We start from the raw sequence: 25,971 nt of genomic DNA on the forward strand, positions 1-25,971 counted from the left end.
TTATCACCCTTCTGGTCATTGTTCTGCCTTCGAGTGCAGAAGAAAATCCCCCGACACCTGCGCATCCTCTCCTCATTCAACTGCCTACCTTGCGCCAGAGTATAGTCCGCGCTCAGTCGATCGTCCTCAAGCTCTCATTCTCTTTCCTTCCTCTCCACCATACGCAGTTCCTCAACACGCTTGAACCGCTCTACTGTATCCTCACTCTTGTCACTTTGCGACACCTTTGGGTTATCACATAGGAACACATACACCTAGCCTCCATGACGATGGTCATTGAGAACCAGAACCGCCAGTATGGCGGGATGAGTTTCGACAGTGTCTACTCTCATAATGTACCACATCACGCACCCCAATTCACTGACCCTTGGGCTTCTGCACACACGTCTTCCCACTCCACTCCTCCAGTGTACGCAACTTCCATGGGGATCAATCACACGAAGCCAGAGGAAGTGAGCAGACCTACCTTGTCCATGCCATACTCGAGCGTTCCTGTCTCCGCACCCTCGATGGTCACAAGCGGCAACTACTCGACAGCCCCCACGGGCTACTCCGGAGCGGAGGTGATAGGTCTGCAGCATGATATGCCTCGCACAACTTTCGAACAAGCTCCTACCTACACCACAGCCTCGTCAATGAGCAGTTTCACTCCTGCGACTTATGCGCCGATCAGCTATGCTCCCCCTCTCGCTCACCCACACCCGGACAGTCGCCGTGTTTCACATGTGTAAGCTTGCGACTTCTTTCTTCGACCGGTCATAAAAACACAAGCCGCTAACAAGTTCCTTCCATTCCAGCGATCCTCGTGGTAACCATTCACAGCCTCCGTCGGGCCCTACATTTGGTGATGCTCTTGATGCTAGTCGTGGAATGGTCGCGCTCAGCCAGGATTTGACACCGCGCAACATCTATGGTCCTCGTGCCCGGGGGTCTGGGGACTCGTACGGATTTCCTGCGGCCCATTCGTCCGGGTCATCCATCTCCTCGGGGGGAAATTACCCCTACTACAGTGCATCTGTTGCTTCAGTTGAGTCGTCTGTCACGGATTACAGTTCCACAACATCAGAGTCGTATGAGAATGGACATCTGTCGCGAACACTACCTCGCCCGTCGAACCTCTTGTCTGGGAGTGCTCCTCCCGGCCCACAGTCTATGATGAGCCAATTCAGCTCGAAGATGCCATCCAACACACAGAAGAAGCACAAGTGCAAGGTGTGCGATAAGCGGTTCACGCGCCCGTCGTCCCTGCAAACGCACATGTACAGTCACACTGGGGAGAAACGTAAGTACTCTGAGATTTGTGAGATTCCTTGTTGAAGCCTTCGGTACTGACTTCGGAACTAGCGTTTGCATGTGACGTTGAAGGTTGCGGAAGGCACTTTTCTGTTGTCTCAAATCTCCGTCGACACAAGAAGGTCCACAAGGGCGAAAAAGAAAACGTATCTGGTGGCGAGGACGAGTAGAAAGCCCGTTCTCTACTCTGCACCCGAAGACCGATGCCTTTTTCCTTTTCCGTACCTTTTGACGGATGCCAGAATCATTGAGTGTTTGGGTTATCGCGCTGTGCGAACATGCAAACCACTTTCCCACCAATTTGATGGGCTCTGGTCCCTTGTACAACAAATTCATCCCTCGCTGCTTTTGTTACTTTTTTTCGTTTCTTCTTTTTCTTTTTCTTTTTTACATTTCCCTTCTGATCTCTGCTAGGCCAGAGAATTGATACCCCTTTTCTTATTTTCGTGTTAAATCATGGATGGGCAGGACACGGTACAGGAACTTTTGGGATTTTTCACATTTGATGAACACTATATTCCCACGTCATGATCATAGAGGTACCGGTTGTTTTCCTGGTTGATGCTCATTTTGTTTTTTTTTTTTTTTTTTTATTTCCGTTCTATTCTCTCGTTAGATCACTTTGCTTTTTCTTTTTTCGTCCCCACCCTTTCTTTTGACCCTCGTATTATGAGGGGTTTACTGCGTTTCCGTGGCGTGCAACTGCGTCCGGGAAATTATCGCAGCAGGCCTTCGTTTTCTTCTTCCCTTTTTTACCCCATCTAGAGGCATTGGTCCTTATTCGATTCGTTTCATATCTTTTCTCTTATTATTATCCCGCTCCAGTTGTTCTGTGTCGATACGTCGACTATCCCTCCACTGGGGGGGGCATTGATGGTGGAGGAAAGACTTCGGCTGATACCCATTGCAATTGGGCGGAGCATTTAAAACGGAACGTGTTTTCGAATGTCTGGAGTCATCTTGTGTGGAGTTTGTTACAGCATGGACATCATCCAGTGTCATTTACGGTCGCTACCTACGTACTATACCACTACTACCTACACCTATTGCCTAATATACACATCCTGGAAATACATGAGCGTGTGTGTCTCAAGATTGAAGTGTGGAACCCTGTACTGTTTTAAGTATATAGCCTGTCTCACCACGAATACAATCGCACATATGAGCATCATCAAACAAGTGTAACACTCTCAGTGGCATTGAGTAATCATAATCATAATCAAACAGTGGAGGCCAGGCACGCCATGGCTTTTAAAAGTGGAGATGCCGTTGAATAGAGTCCCAAAACAATCCAATGATAAGATCGGTTATAGAAGTAATAGAACCCAATATCCGCGATACGACATTGTCAGGGCCTTCTTGACAAAGAAGATATCTATCTAAGCCTCTGATGTAACCGCCCCCCGTCCAAAAATAAAACATACACGCGTCCCGGAATTCCCACCCCAGAAGTCTCCGCAACTCATATTGCTGCTGCTGCTGCTATTCGCTAGCACTTACTAAGGTACATACCAGGAAATGGAGCCAGGGTCCAACTCGCGAGTTGCAAAGAGATACTGGGTAGAATGGGGATGAGTAAGCTGCGTGTATACGTCAGCCAGCTCATTCTTGCGGTAGTTAGTTACTCCATCGCTTGCACAGGGTATCTACCTGTGACCACGGAGTAATTTTGCTCCATTTCATCATTTTGCGGTAGTACTAATTGTCTACTGGTACCTCTCAGAGCGGGAGGATAGTTAGATTGTGACACGGAAACCACGCAAACATATGAAGACTGGATGGAGATTTGCTATGCCTGAGTGTGCTGTCGGATGATGTCATGTGCGGGAGTAGGTTCTTGAGGATTCCGATGCGGTCCTCGCCGCTCGCCAGTCTTTGCTAACTACTCCGTAGGTCAGTTGCCAAAGGTACCTATTTAGATAGGAGGGGAAGTAGGTGTGGTCTTGGCATCGGTTGTTCGTTCACGCTTTTATTGTTACTTTAGAAAATGGAGTGTCTAGAAGAGTAGCCGTCGCCGGAATTTTACTCGAATTCTACCAGACGATGGTACGACTGTAGACTGAAAAGACAATGGCTTAACAATATCATTGGATTGCTCGCTATAACCTCCAGTATAAGTAGATAAAGCCATAAGCGCCAATCCCTCCATCAACACCATCCGCGACAAGATAGGCCCAGAATGTCAAAATATGGAACGGGATCGGCGACGGAACGAGGTCAAAATACATAAAGAAGCCACATCACATCAGCTTTTATTTAGATTACAATCGATAGCTCTGGCCTGGCCAGGCCATCGTCCTCCAACTCAGGATAGTATGGAACCATTGCATCCGCACTCTGAACGTAGGCGTCGTTGTAAAGTCGCCAGTATGGCGTGCGCACCTTGCGTGCTGGGTGGAAAAGACCCGCCCAGACGTAGTTCATGACCACACCAGTGCCAACAGCCATCCGGATGGCATCGATGGCTTCGATGACACGATCGATAACGTGAGGGCTGGTTTCGAAAATGTTAGGGAAGACCAGGTTGAGCAGATGGATCATGGCGTCTTCACATCCCAGACCGACCACACCAAGGGCAACGTGTTTGACGACACTAGCAGCAGTTTGCCGATGCACTTGATCACGGTCGATGAGGGCATCCTCCAGCAGAGGAGTAACCGCATAGACATAGTCCTTGGCCATCTCGCCAATGTACTCGAACAAAAAGGACATGGCCTTCAGCACACCATTTTGGACATTCAGCTCAGGAACACGGTATTCGTTCATCAGAGCCGGAAGCACAGTGAACGGAGCACAGGTCTCAGCCACAATACCAATGGCGACAGCGGTACAGACACGAGACTGACGTTCTTGAACACGGAGGTTGTTAAGCAGCGTCGCCAGGACGTCCTGGGGGCCGATAGCTTTGGCGATGAAACCGAAAGTGTTATTCGCTGCACGACGGATACCCTTCTTGTGGGCTTTCAACATGTCAAGCAGTTCGAAGCAGATACGCATCCACTCGCGAGCGTTGACGGATTCGGGCCCACGATCAGCAATACGACCGACCAGATCAATGGTGTTCTCTTGGACCTTCTCATGACGGTTACGAAGGATGGGAGTCAACCGTGGCAGAAGGTCGCGAATGGGTGGCTGCATCTGGTTGATACCCACGACTGTGACAATGGACCGAAGAGCACCGAGGATGGAACCGAGAACTTCGGGATACTCCTCACCCAGATATTCGTAGAGCACAATGCCAAGCTTGCCCATAAGCGCATCCTCTCCGCATTGTTTCATGACCATTGCGATACGGGATATGAGGTCGGCAGCTTGCTGGCGGACTGTAGCAGACTTATTGTTCAGACGCCAAAGGATGGTACTGACAATCTGCGGGAGGTAGGGCTTGCAGCGAGTACCAAGTGCGTTAACCACTGTACCGAAACCGTTGAGGATCACAATATCCTCAATGCTTTGCTCCTGGAACGCATAGAGGACACCGTCAATCAGCCTTTCTTCAAGCCGCTCTGATATATCGGCAGCCCCAAGGGCTGCAATGAGCTTCTCAACAGTCTCAACGGTCATCTTTCGGTAAGGCTCGCTCTCATCCTTCAGGTTATTGACCACGCGTTCAAGAATTTCTCCCACGCCGACCTTCTGTCCAAGATCGACAGTCGTGTCCACAACCTGACGATAGTTCCTTCTGTCCAACGCCATTCGCCTGACCCAGAAACTCTTGAAAAAGTCGGTCAACACGTGTTCCTTGAGATAGCTAGCCGTCACGCCGTCAGTGCTCGCGCACTGTGATACCACCTTGAGAACGACCTTCTTCATTTCTTCATCAGGAGAAGAAAACTCACGTAGGAGAATCTCCATGATCTGACTGGTGTAGTAGTTGGCATATTCTTCGTCCATAAGAGGAATGATGTAGCCCACAGCTTTCAGGAAAGCAGCTAGACCCTTGCCACGCTGCTTTCTGGCTCCGGTCCAGAGCGGGTTAAGAATCTCATCGAAACTCTCGATACCATAAGGATTGGCAGCCTCCGCTAGAGCAGCCACGGCAAGAGCAGTGACGGTTCTGACCTTGGCCTGTTCATCGCTCAGATTGTCCGCAATACAGTCAACCAGACCTTTCAGGTGAGGTAGAATGGCACAACCCATGAGAATGGGAATCTGTTGGACGATCTTGACTCCGGTATGCCGGGCTTGCCAGGACTTCTTACTGCGACACACAGCACGAAGGAACGGAAGCAGAGCCGGAATACCAAGGGCAGAGGCAACGACGGCAAATGCTCGGGCAGTTGTGTTCCGGACGTACTCATCCACGTGGTCGATATCGGGACGCATGGTGCTGATCATGGTAGCAAGACCAGCCGCCTTTGCCAAGTTGGAGATGATTTCTCTACCTTCAACACGAGCATAGTAATCCTGGTCGATGAGCAAGGGCTCGATGACGACAAGAATCTTGTGGACGTATGGGCGAACAAGATCATCTAGCTTGTAGAGCACACGATCAATAACCTTGACCAACAAGTGACGTTCTTGATCCTCGAGCGACTTCTCCATGAGCAGGGGAAGGATCTGGTTGAAAAGAGGGCCAGCGCCGAATTGCCGCGCGTTATCCGTGAGTTGACGCAAAGCAGTCTTTCTCATGGGTGGTGTGCCGTTCTTGACCTTGAGCAGCAGCCTCATAATCTTCCTCTCTTTCAGTTCCTCTACCGACATCGTGCTCTCATCGCCCCCTTCCATCAATTTGCCAAAGTATGCCATATCTTCGGGCTTGAAGAACTGCAGATCGCCAACACCTGGGATTTCAGTTGGCAGCTGCTTGCCCAATGCGCGGGCACTCTCAGGCTCCTGCATCATAAACCCTCCTACGCCGCCAGCCGCGGGAACAGGAGCTGGAGTTGCCATGAGCTTCCTTGCAGGTGTTCGGATCGGTGCGTATCCCGGCGGGGGCTCAAGAATCTTGTAGCCTTCTGAGGGAAGCATCATATCAAGTTCCTCATCGGAGAGAGGGGCGTTTCGACCAGAAATATCAGTTCCAAAACTGGTCGGAATCATAGGCACACCTACTTGAGACGGATGCATTGGCGTCGCGAGTCCCTGATTGCCAACTGGTGTTGCGGCTGCGATTGCTGGAGCTTGATCCCATCTTGATCGCCGTTTGGGAGCCTCTTCGGTAGTGCCAGGGACAGCGGGGGCGGGTGTTTGATCCCATCGCGATCTTTTTGCTTTCGTCTCGGAAGGTTGAGGAGCTTCAGAAACAGCTTCTGTGGGTTCGTTAGATACATCCCACCGCTGCTTGCGCTTTCGTCCCGAGGCGACAGAGATTGTCGAACCAGCCTCGGCATTTTCCTTATCCTCTAACTTCAGAGTGGCCTCATGTTCAGTGACACCGTTCTCGCCACGTGCCTGTTTCTCTGCGATCAGCTTCTGGACACGCTCTTCTTCTTTCTCTAGTTCACGGAGGGCCATAATTTCACGGTATGTCTGGCCATCTGTCTCCACGTTGGCATGAGTGTTCGCCGCAAAGGGATCAGCCCTGGTTGGCGTCAAAGGGCCTCGATTGAATCGACGCTTTTGATAGTCTGTTTCCCTGTCCGCAATCCTGGCCGCCTTTTCGCGTCCAGTAAGGATATCCTCCTCCTCGACGCCATTGCCGTGGGCAAGCTCGTCAATCTGATCTTTGGTTGCGGTATACTGGCCAACCAGACGGTGACCGCCGTCCGCATCTTCCATTTCTTCATCGCCATCAACAGCGATCGACGTGTTATAGCCTGCGTATTTGTCGGGACCCTCGCGGTCGTACAGAGTGGTATCAAAGGTTTCGGTCAGGGAGGCCTTGGTGGAGTTGTCAGTGCGCTGGCTAGACGAATCAAAGGTCCTAGAACCTTTCTTCCCAGCTGTAGCGGCATTCCGCTCAGCTTGGAGCTTGCGAACAGCTTCGAAGTCAGCTGCAGAGGCAATCAGCACGGCGTCTTCGGTCAGGGGTGGAAGAGACCTACCGTCAGACATGTTGGCAGCTATGAGTAGTCCGCAAATGAGGTAGAGAGTAATATATCTCTAGTACAGGTAGCAGTAGCTACATTCGGATCAAACACCGCAATAACGGTGTAAGTGAATGCGGTCTGGGAAGCAATTCGCTGATGGCTTGCGATGAGAATGAACTGAGCGCAAAAAGGAAGTCGTTCGGGCCACGCTAGTTTGACGACTAAGCTATGTCATGTGACTTTGAGTGGCACAGACTCTTACTCATAGCTGAGTAATCAGCAAGCACTAACTAACGTAATCGGACACCGAACGGGCCACGACACCGAGCGGGTCACTTCTCCCACCCCTGGATCTTCCAACGACTGAATCAATTTTTCCATCCAACATGGCACCAAAACAAGAAGAATCAGCGCTCGTATTAGAAGATAGAATCAGCCTTGCAGTCAAAGCATATAAAAATGGCCAGTTTAAAAGCATACGAGCTGCAGCAGCAGCATACGACATACCAAGGTCTACCCTTACCTATCGAATCAGCGGTCGAAAAGCACGGGTTGATATACAAGCAAACTGCCAGAAGCTTACCAATCTAGAAGAAGCATCCCTAAAGAAGTGGATTCTAGATATGGATGAGCGAGGTCTTCCACCTACTCATGCTATGGTACGCAAGATGGCAGATACACTACTACATGAGAGAAATGGGGAATCTGTCAGTGAAAGATGGATCACTAGATTCATTAAACAACATGATGAGCTCACATCCAAGTATACTCGCAAGTATAATTATCAACGCGCAAAATATGAGGATCCTGAGATCATCAACCAGTGGTTTAATCTTGTTCAGAATACCATAGTAAAATATGGTATTCTCAAACAGGATATCTACAACTTCAATAAGACTAGCTTTTAAATGGGTGTGGCCCATATAGCAAAGGTCATTACTGCATCCTACTATTAAATAAGCCGAGTACAAGCTATACAGCTGGGGAATCACAAATGGGTTACTGTTGTTGAATGCATTAATGCTTCTGGGTGGTCTCTGCCCCCTATGATCATCTTCTCTGGCAAGGTCCATCAATCTTAATAGTATCAAGCCATAGACCCTGACTGGCTGATTAGTCTGAGTGATAATGGATGGACCAACAATGAGCTTGGTTTATTATGGTTGGAAAAAGTCTTTGAGAAGCATACTATGACGCGTGCATAAGGAAAATATTGGCTTCTGATACTTGATGGTCATACTAGCCATGAATCTGCAGAGTTTGACCTATTCTGCAAGAATCATCAAATCATTCCTTTATATATGCCTTCCCATTCGTCTGATAAACTGCAGCCACTTAATATTGGCTGCTTTGCACCCCTAAAGAAGGTATATAGTGCAGAGGTGATGCGCAGTATTCAAAATAGCATTCATCATATTAATAAAGAGAACTTTCTGGATCTCTACAAGGAAGCATGAAAAGCATTATCACCTTCTAATATCAGCAGTGGATTTAGGGCTTCTGGACTAGTTCCATTGAATCATCAACAGGTGTTGGATAGGCTTACCATTAAGTATATCACACCACCCTCTACTGCTCATGGGCCTTTAGATGGAGACAGGGAATAGATAGCAAAAACTCCTTATACTACTGCGGAGGTACAAAAGCAGATGCAGCTTATTAAATAACTTATTAGTTGTAACTCTGAAAGCCCACTAAATAAAGCAGTTCATCAGCTGGCAAAAGCAGCTGAATCCACCATGTATAAAGTCATTCTATTACAACACTAGATGACTGAGCTTCACACAGTAAATAAAAAGCAAAAACAGAAGCATACAGCCCTAAGATCTTTTATTACTACTAGGGGTATTCTGACAGGATCTGAAGGTCAGCAACTTGCTCAAGAAGCCATGCAGGCAATGGACTTAGTGGAATCAGTTCCCAGAAAGCATGCGCCACCACAATGCAATAACTGCCATCAAATCAGTCATATTAGAACCAGCTGCCCTAGTAGATCCAGATAATTCAAAAATTTCTGTTAAATTGACTGTGTGGTAGTAAGATATCTTATGGTTTTTTGGCGTCGGCCAAAATCAAAATCATGGTTTCCGATGGCCCGCTCGGTGTCGTGGCCCGTTCGGTGTCCGATTACGTTAACTACATGAGTAGGTGCCCAGTGCCGCCCTAATAAAAGAGCGTTGTCACTGATATCGCTCGAAGTCAACCATCCTTTCCATGTCCCTCCATACCCTCCCAGAAGAAATCCTCCAAGGAATTATTGACTGTCTCTCCTCTCATCATGATGTTGCCTCACTTTCTCTGCAATGTCGCCGCATACATCGCCTGTGCGAGATGTCCACTCGGCGCAAATACCGCCGGGTAAGGTTGCGAGACACCGTGGATTTCACAAGGGCATTTGGGATGTTACTCTCCATCTTAAAGAAACCACGACTGGGTTTGTATGTACGTAATATTCAGCTGAATCGATCGCCAGCAGTAGGGTACAGATTTGTGAAATCCTATGAACCATGCCCTGCAGAAAGGGCACTGGCGTTAGATGACCTACACAGGCTCAAAAAAGCCATTGAACGGCTGGGTTTTGAGTCGGTGGAAAAGCAGGAGAAGATTTTAAATATGCTACAGGCTCCCGCTATCATGTAGTATGGGCACCCTAATTTGCCTTGACCAATCCGTGTTCTCTGTTTCATGGATCTTGTCATTCCTCTGCATTCTGAACTCTGAATAGTGACGACGACCCACGATCTCCGTTTCTCGCCCAAGCGCTGGCAGCCCTCTTAGTCTCGGTCTCACCTATGCTTGATTCGCTTAGCTTCTGCCCCGTTGGATATGAGGCACCCAAGCTCTTGAGATTGGAAGCAGAAGCGGACGGCGAACCGCTTCCCATGTCCGATTATGTATTCAAGCATTTCCTGGAACTGGCCAGCATGCGTGGGAAGGACATGCCGTTCTTACAGAACCTCAGAGCTGTTAGGTTCCTAGTCGATCCGAATACCGATGTGTATCATTCGACATATTATCAACCCTATGGCCTATTCATAAGTCTTAATCTAGTGCGACGTCTGCCGGCAGTGGAATCTATCCGCATGGATGCTATTGCGGACGCCAATCTTCCTAGTGTTGAGCCACCACCACGGTCAGGAAATTATACCTGTATCACAATACAGCACTCCAGCCTTAGTTACCCATACCTGGTATATATAATCGAATCAGCCAAGCGCTTGGAAAAGTTCACATATGGGATCGGTGGCCACTCCTCATGGAATGGTATGCTGACGCCCTTCCATCCAGAGCATGTCTTTCGGGCGCTTTTTGTTCATCGAGCCTCTCTGCGCCAGCTGGATCTTGATGTAGAGGAGGAAACTCGTATACTGGACCTTGATAGCGATAATCTGAGGTATCTCCAGTATACCCCAGAAGAAGAAGAGCACGAATCTCCCCGGGACGATCCAGTTTACCTACATGAGTGGGCTGATGAACTTGAGAAGCTTCCTGCGGAGGACGAATCGACTGCAGATGATTGCTCTCTTCGAAATTTCTTGCAACTGGAGGACCTCAGTCTAGGAGTTCATATTCTTTATCTTTATGCGCGTGGATACGGTGGTGACCAGGTCGATAATGGATCGTTTTCCCTTGTCGATCACCTGCCGCCCAACCTCGTGTCACTCCGCATATATGGCTATAAGAAGGGAATGAAGCCGCGGTTGAAAGGTGTTTCGCAGAACTCGCTTGAGGAACAGCTTGCCAAGCTGATGGCGGAGAAAGATGAAAAACTCCCCCGACTTGCCGTTGTTGAGGGTATCGAAGAGCCGATCCCGAATGGCGAGACGATAGAGGGGCCCATGAATAAAGATAAGCTTTGGAAGGGGGATGCAGACGAGGATTGGACGGTGTACGAGTATGCATAAGAGGCATAAGGCTACCAACAAATATGAGATTCAAGCTCGTGCTGAGTCCGTGACGCGTGATCTGGCTCCTCTAATCTGATATCTATGCGATCTACTGCGGAGCCTGCCCGCAAGCAAATGCAGGAAGACAAGACCAAAGCAGTGGAAATACTACCTACCGCTTCCCGTACACCATTCCTGATGAGCTGAGGCAGGCTGTTCGGATTGTGACCGAATATACCCCTCCAGCAACACCGCGGTGAGAATGAGAGAGTAGCTCAGAAGATCCAGGGCAGATGTGTCTTGAAAACAAGCGATGCAGATCCTCTCGCATAGAAAGTCAAGAAACCTAACCTGGGTAGCAATATCATATTTCTCTGAAGCGCACAGATCTCTGCATCGACTCAATATTCAGCCCGTTATCTCGTTAGTTACTTCAGATACTACGTGTTTCCAATCAGAGATATAGTAAAGTTGGGAATCCAAATAATCTAGCGCATTTACTTAGCCTGCTGAGACTGTTTCTCAGCACGGCTGCGAGAAAGGACGAAATGACCCAAGACTGACAGAAGTTCGAGCTTCTCACAATCACCTGAAGCAGACAGCGCAAGCCTAACTTTGTGAAGAAGTCTAGCTAGAATGAAGACGTGAGTGTTGTTTCAGGTCTTCTTGTGTCCCTTTGACTGCCAGACTGAACGAATTTTGCAAGAAGTCGAAGGTATAACGAGGCGGCGCTTAACATTCCGACATTGTTGGTTTTATCCTCGTCGCAACCAACAATGACTATACCACGGACCCTCGTCCTATACTTTCCAATTGGCTCATCTTTCCGGTCATTCATTTATTCAATTGCCGTGTAGCATCTATCAAAGTCCATCTTAGACCCTGAGATGTCATGCGCCTCCACTGGTTGGTCGGCATTGAATTCAGCCCTTATTATGCCTTCCAATGCTCCTTCACAAAGAGACCGGATCAGCGCCACTCGCTACAGCTGTGAAATAGCCAGAGAGAGAGAGCTGCCTCTATCAACCATGTTGGCTACTAAGTTCTTGCTTTGTTGGATGGCAGTGCTGAATCATGGTTTCTATATTGGAATGAACAGTGAAGTGAGCAAATATTTCAGTTCTTTGTACATGCGTCCAGCTGCCTTCTTGCCTATTAATATGGTGTTGGGAATACTATCCAGAGGATCAACCTCCAAAATTCGCCAGCACAAACATATTGACCATTATCTGCTCAACCTGCTGTCCTATTCACCATGTACTTCTTGACGTCCATCTCCATTTTCCTTGCAATAATCGTGGCGGGAGCCTCCCCCCTTGTCCGAGGCAACCGAGTCCTAACTGAAGATTTTGTGAAGATCACCAAAGCACTCGATGGGATACAAGTTGGAAACTGCATTGATGTCAATCCCACGATACCACTATGTGATACTAAACCAGCTTTGCCTGCGCCGTCCCACGGATTGAAGCTGAAATTTGTGGCACTTGGTCGGGGTACTCAGAACTACACTTGTTCGTCATCTGGTAAATCTGCTTCCCCGGTTGCAACTGGCGCTGTTGCGACACTGTTCGACGCGTCCTGCCTTGCCTCACATAATTCTGCAATACTCCATGAGATGCCGTCTGCAATAAGCACGGTATCAACTGATGCACTGGGGCTCTTTGCCATGCTCCTCGGTCAAATGACTTCACGGACAAGCAGTGGCTTGATCCTTGGAGAACATTACTTTACGGGCACGGGGGCGCCTATGTTCGACCTACGCATCGGAGGGCACAAGGACTGGCTACAGGCCAAGAAGGGTTCAAGTGTACCAGCGCCCTCTCAGTTATCGAGCCACTCAAAGGAAGGAGACCACAGTGTTCCGTGGTTGAAGCTTGGCTTCGCTGACGGTTTAGGTATTCGGGTAAGTAGCTAAGTATGCCCTAGCGACACTTCATTAGGTTGACAGGCATATCAGGAAGTATATCGGATACACACGTCCGGTGGACAACCGCCAGCTTCTTGCAAGGGTCAGAAGGAGAGCATTGAGGTAGAGTATGCGGCAGAATACTGGTTCTATGGTTGACGCGGTCCGTTCGTTTTTGTATCTCTTGTTCTTGGACGATGCTTAGCTTACCCCTTCGGATCTATCCTTCATTTGATTCTCATAACGTGTATCTTGTTGAATTATTGGGGCGGAGTGTTACTTTTTTGTAGTTCATGTCCACACTGCTCAATATATTTCCTGAAACCGCGCATTGGAATCATCTATTACCTGATAGTAAACCAACGTAGACGGAACGAATCTGGGCCGAAACGTCCGAAACATAACGCTCGTTCAACAACAACAAGTCATCTACTTCAGCCGTTATATATACAGAATGCGGGGATCGTCCGAGGTCGGGGTGGAGATGCGGACAACGATCCGATCTGGTGGGGACATTGAGCTTGATGGGATCAACACTTTCCGCGATTGAGGAATCCCAGAACTGAGTCACTGCACGGATCTTTAAGAGTGAATCCGATAAGTCTGCGACAGTCGACATTAATCTCCTTCACTTTACAACTCCCACACAAGCAAGAGCTACTACAGGTGTACCAATGGATCCAGCAACCGAAAAACACTACGTTTCAGCAGACAACGCCAGGACATTCGTCCAGTCCGTCTTAACAGGTAACGGCGTCTCCCCAGAAAATGCCACCATCATCGCCGACTGCCTGGTCCGCGCCGACCTACGCGGAGTGGACACCCACGGCATCAATCGCATCCCATCCTACATGGAACGCATCCGTCAAGGAGTGCTAGACGCCAAAGCCAACCCCGTGCTGAACCAAATCACGCCGGTCGTGGCGCAGGTAGACGGAAAGAACGGGTTCGGGTTCGTCGCCGCGCATCTCGGGATGAAGCGGGCGATTGAGATGGCGCGCGAGTTTGGAATCGGGTTCGTCTCCGTCAAGCATTCGAATCATTTCGGGATGTCCGCGTGGGTGGTGCAGCAGGCGCTTGACGCGGGGATGATGAGTCTGGTTTTCACGAACTCGTCGCCGGCGTTGCCTGTTTGGGGTGGGAGGGAGAAGTTGATGGGAGTGTCTCCGTTGGCGTGCGGTGCGCCGGCGGGTAAGGAGAAGCCGTTTATTCTGGATATGGCGCCCTCGATTGCGGCGCGAGGCAAGATCTACAAGGCTGCGAGGCGGGGGGAGAAGATTCCCAGCGATTGGGCTTTGGATGGTGAGGGACGGCCTACGGATGACCCGCACAAGGCGCTTGAAGGTGTGATGTTGCCTATGGGAGGGCCGAAGGGATCGGCGCTCGCGGTCATGATGGATGTATTCTCTGGAGTCCTGTCTGGCTCGGCATTTGCGGGTCATGTCACTAATCCCTATGATCCTTCGAAACCGGCTGATGTAGGGCATTTTCTCGTCGCTATCAAGCCGGATCTCTTCATGAGCCTGGAGGAGTTCAAGGAGCGGATGGATTATCTTTATCAGAGGGTGGTGGGCTCCGAGAAAATGGCTGGAGTAGATCACATCTACTTTCCTGGGGAAATTGAACAGATCACGCACGAGGAGAGATTGAAGACGGGCATTCCGTATGTCCAAGCAGAAATAGATGCATTGAACAGGGAGGCAGAGAAAGTTGGCGCAGAAAGGATTGTTATCGATCGGAAATGATTCTGCTACTACGAGGCTTCTTGTACATAGAAAGGAAAGTTCCCAATATTATTTTGATATAAGCCCGCCAAATTTTTATATTAGATACCGGCGATATCTTCGTTTGACAGATGCGGACTAATTCAGTCGGAGCTGTACCTCAGACCCGTTGACATTTAGAACAATGAGTATCAAATTAGAGTCCAATCATTACCACCTGCTAATCATGAAATAATAAAGGCACAGATCCACGACTATCAAAGTTGGAATATCGAGCTGTTATGCCAGGCGATCACATGATCCAATAAGTGTGGCGCAGTATATGCAAAATTCAAATGCTCAATGAATTGCCACAGTCGTTTCTATGGTGCCATGTCAGAAGCTCCAAGCCTGCCAGGGTCCAAGCTCTTTGTTTTCAGCTGTTTACTTTTGGATGCTCCGGTTAAGCTCGCAGACTGCGGCGACTCCTTGTGGAAGCAGGCATTCCTAATTTTTAGGGCGGAAAAGAAGTAAATGCCACGCGATATGTCATAGTCACATGACCTATTCCCAACCTGGGAAACAAGCCACAGCTTAACTGTACTGCGCGTGAACTTCAGCGCGTCTTCATCAGCTAGTGAAAGCTCACTGTCCGGATTTGTTTTGCTCATTTCTCCATCAGCACAATTGACTCATTATTACCCTGCTAAGCGCAGTATGCCAATTGCCTAATTTGTGACAATTACACCTATCACCCACTAAGCGCAAGATCTCGATTCCGCCTATCCTCGACCGTTGACGTCCGAACCAAACAACACAACACCTACCATCACCGCTCAACGCCCATCAAAATGACCACCGATTACAGCAAGAAGACGAACGCGGAGCTAGTGGAGATTCTCAAATCTCGCTCGCTTCCTCACACAGGCAAGAAGGCGGAGATGGTCGCTCGCCTCCAGGAAGACGACGAAAACAAAGCCAAGGCCGCATCGGCCCCTGCCCCTGCTGCAAAGACTGATGCCGCGGACGATGTCATTGACTGGGAAGATGATGATGTACCTGCTGCTGATACTACCGCCGTGAAGCCTTCTACTGAGGCTGGCGCCGCTGCCATTGCTGCTGGCGGCAAAGGTGCAGTCGCCAACCCGGTCGCTGTTCCGAACCAGAAACTCGATACCGACCCCGCTACTACGGACGATTTGAAGGTCGAATCGAAGGGCGCGGCACCATCGGCTGAGAGTGGGGCGCAAGGGCATGAAGGCACGGAAGGTGCGCCAGCTGAGGCAGCACCTGCTGCCCCGGCCGAAGAAAAACCGGCACCGGACTATTCTATGGGGCTGCCCATCACCGAGATGGAAGAGGAGTTGAAGAAACGCAAGGCTCGCGCGGAGAAGTTTGGTATTACCGAGGAGTCCAAGGCTGCAATTGCAGAGGCGGAGAAGCAACTCGAGAGGGCGAAGCGGTTCGGTACGGCGGTTCAACCTACTCCTGCTGGCGGTGTCAAAGGCCTGGACGAAGCTCTCCCGACAGAGAAGTCTCGCAAGAGAGGTCGGGGTGATAATGAACAAGCCTCACGAGGGGGCAAGCGACGTGATATTGGCGGCAGAGGCAAATTCCGGGGAAAGGGCCGCGGAAATCGAAACCAGAATCAACGGAATGAGGGAAACGCTGGCAAAACCAGCGAGCAGAGTAACATGAGTGAGAAAGATCGTCTGGCCATGGAAGCCAGAAAGAAGCGATTTGCGACTGCGGCATAGTGTTGGGTATGCCGATACGTCCATTCAATTGTACTCCATTCCATCATTGACCCCCCTTCTTCGGTTTCTTTATTTTCAATTCGCTGGCGTTACGGGGATATCTACAACTGGAATATTATTTGATTCATGATGAAGTTGAGGTATTGTGACGTAGGAAAGAAACAAGCAATAGTCTCAATTACTGGATCGGAATATTGGTACCATGGATTCATTAAGGTGTATAATAATCAAAAGAAAACCGTTAAGATGCCATTGTTCAAATGCTCTACATTGGCGTTCATGATCTAAGACCGTAGAAGGAGAGTAGACAGATAGACTCCACTTGACAATGAGTGCTTGAGTTGCTGCGCCGACCGAGTCAGCTGAAAAGTGCATTAGGCCCATTTCAAGTCGGCCAGTGCGAGTGGTTCCTGCAGCAAACCAGCGCCTTCGACACTCAAATTACGCGGCTGATCTCGAATGATCGCGATGATCGGCAGCCTCTCTGCTCTTGCAGCTTCCTAGAGCACGAGGCTTCAAGCCATCATCGCAATCCTCGTATTACTGAACGCCTTGAGAATCTCGTGAGCTCTGTCTTCTATCTTGCTCCTTTCCACTTCGCATGCGTTTCTTCAAACTCTAACCAACGACTGCAAGAATGTACAGGCAACCCCGTGATCGTATACATCGATGGGCTTCTTTTTGGCCTCAGGTCGGCTCCTGTGAGCACGCTTGAATTGCCGCCGTCTCCACTGGAATCCCGAAGTCAAAGGCCACTACAAAGGGTCATTGCTTTTTCCGTCTGACGAATACGGTGATTTGAAAAGTTTCCTGTTTCGCCATCATTCTCAATCCAGGTGGATAAACCGGTACTGCCCCGCGTCTCGTCCGTCCGTTAAGTATCCCGTTCAATCACAGTCTTCACAGAAGTACGAAAATCGCTTCCTTGATCGTTTAGCGGCGGATCGCAGAAGCCCCACGGCTCAGCGACTCCACAAATTTCGGGTGCAAAATTCCAAACCCATAAATGGTGACAGTCCAATCAGGGTCCATATCCGCAGGTTCGCCAATTTGGCTTCAAGCCTCAGCTCTCGTCGCATGGCGTTTGTACACAGTCACTGGCTGGTTTGCGGCCTGTTCAACCGAGTTCTCTAAAATTGTTTGTTACAATCGTGGGCCATGTCCTTTAGCGGTGGGTTCTCTGTTTCTCGTCCTTTGCTCTCCTATCCATGGTTATGTAAAGGGACGGGGCGAACCTTGCAGTGATGCCATAGAACATCAGAATCGGCGGAACAATAGCATAATGGGAAGTGTCCCAGCTGGAAATCATCATCAGCATAATCATGCCATGTCCTTGGCAGGTCTCCTACCATATGCAAGACTTACCAGGAGTGCGAATAGTAGTAAAGAGGCCGAACTGTGTTACTCTGCAGAGCCATGCGCGTCCAGTCGAGAGCATGCCTTTCGGGCTTGCCAATGATCGACGAGGTTTTGGTAACGCCATATCGGCCTCGCCGGGGTCGCCTTGAGGCATAACTAATCTTCTTAGTTCGTGCAGTAGTAGGCTAGATACTGCGAGGCAGACCAACAGTGGCAGAGATGCAGACTGGTCAGTGACCACCACATGACTTGCACACTAATATCCACCCACAGCTAAGAAAAGAAACTCCCCCAAATTGTCCGATACTAGTCCGATGAAGTTCATCAATCATCGTCCAACATCCAGACGTACGACGGCCAAGGCCAAGCAAGAATTATCAAGGCTTTTATGATTTGATCAGGAAATCAATGTTGCTCTGCTGCTACTCGGTACTAACAGAATTGATGCAGCGACTTACCTGAAATCTTTACGGATTAGGATTCCCCGATCAGGCGGACTGCGCGAACGAAGAACATTTCACTATCTCCGCCACTCAACTCCAGTTCAACCTGTCAAGTCATTCCGCTCACTGCGCTCCCTCAAGGCAAATGGACTGGATCCAAAAGTGGGCCCTTTTCGATACTTCCATCCAAATGCCTGCTACTGTGCACGATCCTGTCCCCAACGCTATGGAGTGCTCTACACTAAGTTCCATTTGCTCTACTAAAAAAGCCGCTTCTCGACAGATTTAGGCTTTAGCTTTCTCGAAAGCGAAGATTTTGCAACCCATTCGCCAATGGTTGTGCTGGTCACATCGGATCTCGAATATAGACGCCAACGTCGATCGCACAATTCGCATCACATTTACCCGTTCTAGCCAACCCATATGGACTGCACTCCAACATGTCAATATTGAGATTCCTCGTCCCCCACTTGATTTCTGCAATCCAAATGAACTTCTGATTGGCCTGTAAAATCTCCTTTCTCGGGGTCAAACCCTCGAAAAGCAGATTTGCAGTAATTCTTGGGGAACCCTGTTCCTGGGTCAAATATCATTTTGCCCCTCCTTTCTTACCTGACTATCGTTCTGTTCTCTTCTTTTCCCTCTTATTTTCGTCCTACGCAGCTGGTCTCCTCTGCATAAGTTTTCTCATTATCTTTCTTGCCTTCTCTGACGTGTTCGTGCAGCTCCAGCTCGACAGGTTTGACAGTTTAGCCACGAGTGACTCGGTATTGTGGCGAAGCAGCTGCAATGTCCTGATCCGCTCAACTATAGTTTGACAGTTCACTTTTAATCTACGGATTTTTTTTTTCTCTTTTTCTTTTTTAGTCCATTTTATATTCTATACCTTCATGTGGCCCTCTGGTCGCTTTACCAGCTATTACAACATTGAATCACCATTTCTGTTGCACTGCAAGCTTCACGATTAGCACGACGTATTGCATCTTTTTCGCTTGAGCGTTTGATATTGTCGTTTTCCTACTCCGTACCAGCGATAGATACCCCTGTGCTCGCGGTCTGTTTGCATTCTTCAACCTGTTCACTGAATGACGCCACATTACTTTTGCTTTCGCGGTCAAACAGGATGCAATAGAAGGAGTAAGTATGGGCACCGTAATCGGCTTTTTGACCAATGCTCACAGAAGACACGATCTTGCAGCTTTATATACAACTGGGAAGAACAACTTCTAGGCGGAATGATTCCATACCTATCTCCTCTTCCTTTCGATTCTGAAACATTGGTCTTCGGACTGGAGCCGGATATCAAAGTCGGGTTGCACCATGTCGTCGTACAAATCCGAGGGCGGTCGTATCCCCAGGCTGAAAGATCCTACCTCCCAGCGTCGAAACGGGACATTTTTGGTGGTGAACTCCTCTTCTAGAACTTATGGTCCTTCTGCGCTACCCTCGAGGGTTCAAATTTCGAAGTCAATGGTCCCAACAGCAAGAAATAGCAGATCATCCTCCTTTCCAGATGCGGAAGAAGCTCGCGGAGTGCAAGCCTCTTTAGCTGCTTCGCAGACTTCATCCACTACCGGCGTCCATATGTCGTTACTTCCCCGAGCGAACACTCATCCATCACCGTCAGCAGCCTTACCCCCTTCCGTCCCGCCACCTGCTCAACCTGTGCCACGTCCGGCCAGTCCTACGGTGGGGACGCACGTCTCAGAACCCACTAGCGAAAGACCACGCAAAGTTCTGCGTCGCAGAGCACCCACAATTGGTCGGCGGAACGACATCTACGGACTCAAGGCAACACCGGCGAGGCCAGAGAAACTGAGTGTGATCATTCCAAGCAGTGCTCCCCCCGGTCATGTTGCGAATCCTGCTACCCAGCCGTCATTGGACCAAGCAATTCCAGTGAGACACAAGCCGTCGCCTAGTTCTTCGCACTCAAAGACTGCAAGCAAAGCAAGGCCACAACCAGTGGAACAAGTGCCCAGTGAATTCGCTAGTTTACGAACTACACTCAACACCCAAAATCTACCTCCTCCGACCCCAATTTTTGCATCGGCTAGCAGCCCCTCGACGAGATACTCTGGTTCTCCGGGGATATGGAGCAGGACTTCTACTCCCACCTCACTGTCATCCTATTCCCCTGGGATTATCCATTCCGCGAAGGTCGGTCCTCGCTTCAGGCACCTGAGCCCTTCCGAGTCTAGACTCCCCATCTTCTCACCTATAATGCAGAAGTCCGACTCACAAGATGATCCATTGGATTCAGGTGGCGACGGGTTTCCGGGCATGACTGCTGGCGCAGGGTTACGCACGTTGTCAACGTCAACGAAGAATCAATTCGACAATCCTCCCAACAAAGATGGTTCCGCGAAGCCTGCTACGCCCACTGGAAATCAACAGCCGCTTAAAACATCGACAAAGTCCAGCCTGCCGAGAATGACCAGACCAAACCTTGCGGAAAATTCAGAGACATTCGAGGAGCAAAGCAGTGGTGCCGCCGGAGGTCACGGGAATCTCAAAGGATCGGCATTGAAAGGCGAGGTCAGTGGTTCAGGGCATGTACCTTCAAGACCCAGTAGGGAGGGTACTCACCGGTTAGAGCTTGAACCGTCACCTGTGATCCGTAGCAACCTCCCTCCTGGCGCTGTGGCGAGTCATAGGAGACATGGATCCGGAGCTAGCTCCGTCGCATTGGGGAGAAGTCATTTGGTCTCAAACGTCTCCGCTGCCACCTCAGTTGATTCGTTGCAGTCAAGGTCTTCTGCCCGTCCACCCTCACTCATACCTAGCTCACCAGAGTCAATGCGCAAATCGCCGCGAACTTTGATAAAAGAACCTAAAACAAAACAGGATGTGACGAGCCCCGCGAAATCGCGGCGGTACGGTCTCTTTTCGAAGAAGTCAAAGTCTGAGATGGAAGTACAAAAACTTGAGGATCGACACATCCGCAAGGGTCCAGCAGCTGGGACAGGCCATGAGGGTTATGGAAGATATGCACAGCGTGGTCGGAAGGGAACTGTCGGCAGCAACAGCGATACGAGAGCAAGGTCAACGAGCACCAACCGCAGCACACCGCGATCGGTTTCCAGCACCAAGACAAGTGTCAGAGGTCGAACAGATATGGATCTTGATGATTTCCTGCTGGATCGTCTAGAGCCTGTCTTCATCACTGGTGGAGGCATGGACGGTGCCTCGTTGACGAAGACACAGAGTGGGAAGAGTACGAGCGGTCTCAGCGTCGAATCTGCTCAAAGTTTAGTCAAGTATTCAGGATCGAGCTCAGCTGGTTACTCAACGGACTCGTTGCCTGCTCCGACAGCCGAGAACGAGCAACGCAATCCCTATCGGAACAATTCAACTCAAGCTAGATTGCAGGTATCTAATCAAGCTGTTGCAAGCTCTAGCGGACTAGACCATGCCGAGGCCAACAATGTTGGGCCCGGACAGGCGTCCTCTCGTCCATCGAAGCCGTTTGATGAGACCCCGCTTTCGTTCAGCGGCGAAGGATCGAGGGGAAGTGGGACGGCGACTGAGCAGCCTAAAACACCCCAGAAAAAGAGCAAAGGATTCAAGTGGAGTTTCTTCCAGAGACATGGAAACGCGCAAAAGGAGAAGAAACCAACCCGTGAGCCGCTTGTATCTCCTAACACCCCTCAGCTCCATGCTACAGTGTCCCCAGTCTTAGTATCCCGGCCTGTCGCACACTACGCCTTGGTGGATGCCGACTTCGACCCTCTGGACGATATCGTCAACCACGTTGAGGAGTCGCCTCCGACGGAGATTGAGGATATGGACTCACGAGTGGAAATTCCGGCTGCCTTGAATATCAGGAAGCAAAACCAATCTATCCTGCTTCCATCGCCTCCGAAGCTTCAAGGCGAGTTCTGTCGAGATCGCCCGGCTTCACCAAAGGTCTACTTTAACAAGGATCCTTTACTCCACAACTCCAAGGCAAGCACATCTAGTGGACGCCCACGACGGTTGGCATCTGTCGGCCGTATTCCTGAAGTGATCTCAAGGCGGGATCGGCAACACAAACCAGCGCTTCAATCGTTCTCGAGACCCTTTAGCATGGCAGATTCTCCGTCGATAGCTGCTCCGGCGACAGGTAATCTTCTTCTCGAATTGCAAACTTCGAGTCAGCCCACGGTCACAGCTCAGTCCAACGAGGCCCCTCGTCGTCCGTTGGGTCTTGGATTTGACCTCACTTGCCCCTTTGGCGATCCTGAGATAGCGACTGCTCTCAATTTTTTCCCAGGCCCTTACTCCAAAGACGAATTTCTAACGTTCTCACCGAGGAAGGATTCGGGTGTTTCCACGTCAAGCGGTTCTGAAGCTTTGGCCGCTGTCACTGCTGTGGTTCCGATGCTGGGTTCAGACCCCACCGAGGACGAGGTCTGGGCCGAGTATGACGACCTCATTGACCACGTTCTTTCACCAGAGGTTCCAGGACGTACTTTGTCGGGGGAGTCTACCGAGGATGGGAAATTGGAAATGGCCACCATGGCCAGCAAGGCGCTTCAAGCCGAGATGGACTCGAATGTCAATAAACACTCGCCTGTTCTTCTCGTCGACACTCCGACCGTGGCTCTCACTCCCTCATCACCTCGACCAAGTGATGGCTCGTTTCACTTGCGGCGTTCCGCGATAGCTTCAGCCCTCCACTCTTCCATTACCCCTTCTTCCCAACCTTCGTTCAGTGACATCATTGCTAGTTACTGTTATGATGATCAAGATGGAAAGCGAACAAGCAATGAGAAGATAGATGACAACTCAGCCTCACTTGCACCTGTTGAGCAACAAGCAGCCTTCCTCAGCTCGTCTTCACTGGACTTATCCGAGACGTTCGAGACTTGCCGGCAACGGAATACCATTCTCTTTGACATTGCCGAGCGCGATAGAGAGGGACCAACCGCCCAGACCAACATACGCTCAGGATCTCTCATGACAAGCCGTTGGCTGTCGTTTGGAAGGGTACTTTTTAGTCCTGCGCATAATCATGTCAAAAACGGCGAGCAAGAGCGGATTCTCGTCATCGATGGACTGGGAAACGACGACTGGTCATTTTATTGCGCCCTCACCTACCCGAATGCTGACATCTACTGCCTTACCGACGGTCCCGCGAAAACCCCATTGAAGCATCCAGCTGCTTGGCAACCACCGACGAACCATCATACGGTCCACCAGGCCAGCTTGGAACAACCGTTTCCTTTCGCAAAGAGCTTTTTTATGGCCACCGTCTTGCGATTTCCATCTGCATGTTCCGAAAGCGTTCAGAACAACATTGTGTCCGAATGCAAGCGCGTGCTTCGACCTGGTGGTTATATGGAGATGAGTGTGCTCGATCTGGACATGGTGAACATGGGAATTCGGACCCGCAAAGCCGTGAGGATGCTCAAGGAGAAGACATACTTGTCTGACCCCAATATCAGTTTGAAGCCTGCGAGTGACAACCTACAGAAGCTGCTGGGACTACAAGGGTTCGATAGTTTGCGGCGCTGCATGGTGCGGATTCCGGTGACGGGGGTGATTGTCAGATCTTCAGCCTCATCTTCGTCCACTACATCTTCCAATCCCTCCACATCTGTTGCCACGGGTACGCCGTCTACTGCGTTCTCGGCTCTGACAAGTTCCTCGACGAGCGCGCAACAACCGAAAGTACATGGCAAATCGCCATCCAACGACACCGACTTGTCTCTTGGAGACCTACTCTCCGATCCCTCCCCGTCTCCCTCTAACGACGAGTCGATACGGAAGATTGTCGCTAAAGTCGGGCGCTGGTGGTACACAAGATGTTATGAGATCCCAGTTCTGCCGAACGGTGATGCATCGTCCAGTATCTGGGCCGATAAGCGGGTTCTCCGTGAGTGTCAGAAACGAGGCACAGGATTCCGGCTGTTGATTGCATACGCACAAAAACCCAGCGAGGTGAAACGGCGGACTGCAAGTGTTTGATCTATCCTCACGAGCCGATGATAACGACGCTGATGATGACTTACGAAAACGATTGTGATGAATGACCCTGATTTTTGACACGACGTGCGTGTTTCTTGCGACTATATCTGTTTAATATACCAGTTATTATTCATCGGTGGCAGGTATGCGGAAAGACAAAACAGACTGTCTTCATACACTTGATATAGGGCGACCTATTCCTTGCATTTGCATTGCGTATATTGGCGGCTGTATGAACCTTTGGTGTTCTTCTGCTTTTGTTTACCGTCTTGTCTATCATCCGAAGCTGGTCTTTGGATGGATAGCGTCTGTTTCTTTCTTCTATTTCTCTTCTACTACTATACCCTGGAGGTTCTCTGCTTATAGCACATATAGTTAGGCACGAGATATACTTAATGAAGGATCTAATTTGGTCTTGATATTGTCCTCTCCCTATCGATTTCACATTTTGCCAGCAATTCTACCTGCCTTCACGTAGTAGTTATGATTCAATCCACCCCTCCGACGACCGGAGTACAATGTCCCGCATGCCAACTCTCAGGCCTATATCGAATCCGGCTGCCTTGGATATATCATTCGCTCTGCTGCCGTTTGCTTAAAGCACCTTAAGCACCTGAGCCAAGCCATTCTATTGCAGAAAGAGATAGAGGTAATGGCGAACTGAAAGTCGCAGTTGCCCCTTCAGTGCTCGGTATGGATAGGGGCTGGTATTACCGGAAACGGAAATCCGGATTTGCGTACAAGTACGAGTTATTCTCAGTCTGAGCAAAGTGGCGATATTGGCAAGGTCGCACGGTGTCTGGTTCTATCTTTGTTGCTGTCGTCCGAGTGCAACGATGGCGATGTCGCTGTCGCCGGTGCCGTTGCAGTTACGATTGCGATTGCCACCAGAATGTTTTGCGTCTGTGGCGAGTCCGATACCACTTACGTCGATGGCGAGATATACATCTACATCTACATCTACATCTACATCTACATCTACGTCGTGTATCTACATGTCTTGCAAGTTCCCGCGGAGGCATGTTCGACGCGAAGTTCGAGACAAGACCAGTGGCGATTGTGTTTGCGATGGAGAGGATGCCTCCGCGTCTCCATTCTAGGGAGGTGCGATTGAGGTTGGAAGTTTATATCTTCTCGGCGGTCCAGCGGCCAATGGACAGCGCGGATATCAGCCACCGAGGAACGTTGAGATGGCGGTGTAGATCGTTCTTCTTAGTGGCTGTTGGTTCTATCATGTAGATATCTTTTACCAATGTACACTGTACAGAGTGTCTGTGTCTGTGTCTGTGTCTGTGTCTGTCTGTAGGAGTGTGGAGATAACTCCGGGTTGTGACCGTGACTACTCCGTATCTGCTGAGTGTTATCTGACGCATACACGATGTGTGCAGACTCAGCCATCACATGCGGGGTTGGGGATGGTTTTGATATTGAATACGGAGGTTGAAGAATCGGTGTTCGAGCTGGTGCCTATCTTGACAAATGGAAAGGGCCGTGCGCTTGAGTTTGGGACTGCCGTGGCCGTCACCGTGACCGCGACCGTGACCGTGATCATGGCGATGCTGAGTTGGCAGAGGACAGGGAAGTAACGCACTGCTGCACCCCGCACTCGGTCATTGCACCTGGCGTATCGTGGCGTGATATTGCAGACTCGGCTGCCTTGCATACTTTCTATGCATATCATTGTGCCATCATGTTGTTG

The 25,971-nt window shown here is 49.9% G+C and overlaps 7 protein-coding genes across 7 annotated transcripts, besides 6 other annotated features; 6 read left to right on the forward strand and 1 right to left on the reverse strand.

Annotated features, from left to right (window-relative positions):
* Positions 1–263: 263 nt before the first annotated feature.
* On the forward strand, positions 264–1,463 carry NFIA_088950 (C2H2-type zinc finger protein; the record flags this gene model as incomplete). The annotated part of the gene is made up of 3 exons (XM_001260835.1): positions 264–727; positions 798–1,282; positions 1,345–1,463. The coding sequence occupies 3 exons, from the start codon at positions 264–266 to the stop codon at positions 1,461–1,463; spliced, it is 1,068 nt and encodes a 355-aa protein (XP_001260836.1).
* A 398-nt stretch (positions 1,464–1,861) lies between these two features.
* Positions 1,862–1,889: a microsatellite.
* A 1,660-nt stretch (positions 1,890–3,549) lies between these two features.
* On the reverse strand, positions 3,550–7,290 carry NFIA_088960 (U2 snRNP complex subunit HSH155; the record flags this gene model as incomplete). The annotated part of the gene is made up of 1 exon (XM_001260836.1): positions 3,550–7,290. One exon carries the CDS (start codon positions 7,288–7,290, stop codon positions 3,550–3,552), a length of 3,741 nt encoding a protein of 1,246 aa, XP_001260837.1.
* A 397-nt stretch (positions 7,291–7,687) lies between these two features.
* Positions 7,688–9,184: a mobile genetic element.
* Positions 9,185–9,356: 172 nt separating this feature from the next.
* Positions 9,357–9,388: a microsatellite.
* Positions 9,389–9,568: 180 nt separating this feature from the next.
* On the forward strand, positions 9,569–11,170 carry NFIA_088970 (uncharacterized protein; the record flags this gene model as incomplete). The annotated part of the gene is made up of 3 exons (XM_001260837.1): positions 9,569–9,699; positions 9,815–9,904; positions 9,991–11,170. 3 exons carry the CDS (start codon positions 9,569–9,571, stop codon positions 11,168–11,170), a joined length of 1,401 nt encoding a protein of 466 aa, XP_001260838.1.
* Positions 11,171–12,407: 1,237 nt separating this feature from the next.
* NFIA_088980 (DUF3455 domain-containing protein) lies at positions 12,408–13,217 on the forward strand (the record flags this gene model as incomplete). The annotated part of the gene is made up of 2 exons (XM_001260838.1): positions 12,408–13,055; positions 13,110–13,217. The coding sequence occupies 2 exons, from the start codon at positions 12,408–12,410 to the stop codon at positions 13,215–13,217; spliced, it is 756 nt and encodes a 251-aa protein (XP_001260839.1).
* Positions 13,218–13,732: 515 nt separating this feature from the next.
* Positions 13,733–14,803, forward strand: NFIA_088990 (Ldh family oxidoreductase; the record flags this gene model as incomplete). The annotated part of the gene is made up of 1 exon (XM_001260839.1): positions 13,733–14,803. The coding sequence occupies one exon, from the start codon at positions 13,733–13,735 to the stop codon at positions 14,801–14,803; it is 1,071 nt and encodes a 356-aa protein (XP_001260840.1).
* An 809-nt stretch (positions 14,804–15,612) lies between these two features.
* NFIA_089000 (SAP domain-containing protein) lies at positions 15,613–16,518 on the forward strand (the record flags this gene model as incomplete). Its single annotated transcript, XM_001260840.1, has 1 exon — positions 15,613–16,518. One exon carries the CDS (start codon positions 15,613–15,615, stop codon positions 16,516–16,518), a length of 906 nt encoding a protein of 301 aa, XP_001260841.1.
* Positions 16,519–19,640: 3,122 nt separating this feature from the next.
* Positions 19,641–24,272, forward strand: NFIA_089010 (uncharacterized protein; the record flags this gene model as incomplete). The annotated part of the gene is made up of 1 exon (XM_001260841.1): positions 19,641–24,272. One exon carries the CDS (start codon positions 19,641–19,643, stop codon positions 24,270–24,272), a length of 4,632 nt encoding a protein of 1,543 aa, XP_001260842.1.
* Positions 24,273–25,212: 940 nt separating this feature from the next.
* Positions 25,213–25,271: a microsatellite.
* Positions 25,216–25,253: a microsatellite.
* Positions 25,272–25,540: 269 nt separating the features above from the next.
* Positions 25,541–25,571: a microsatellite.
* Positions 25,572–25,971: the final 400 nt, after the last annotated feature.

This window comes from Aspergillus fischeri, genomic scaffold (genome assembly GCF_000149645.3).
Source record: "Aspergillus fischeri NRRL 181 1099437636264 genomic scaffold, whole genome shotgun sequence".
In the NCBI taxonomy this organism is placed as follows: domain Eukaryota; kingdom Fungi; phylum Ascomycota; class Eurotiomycetes; order Eurotiales; family Aspergillaceae; genus Aspergillus; species Aspergillus fischeri.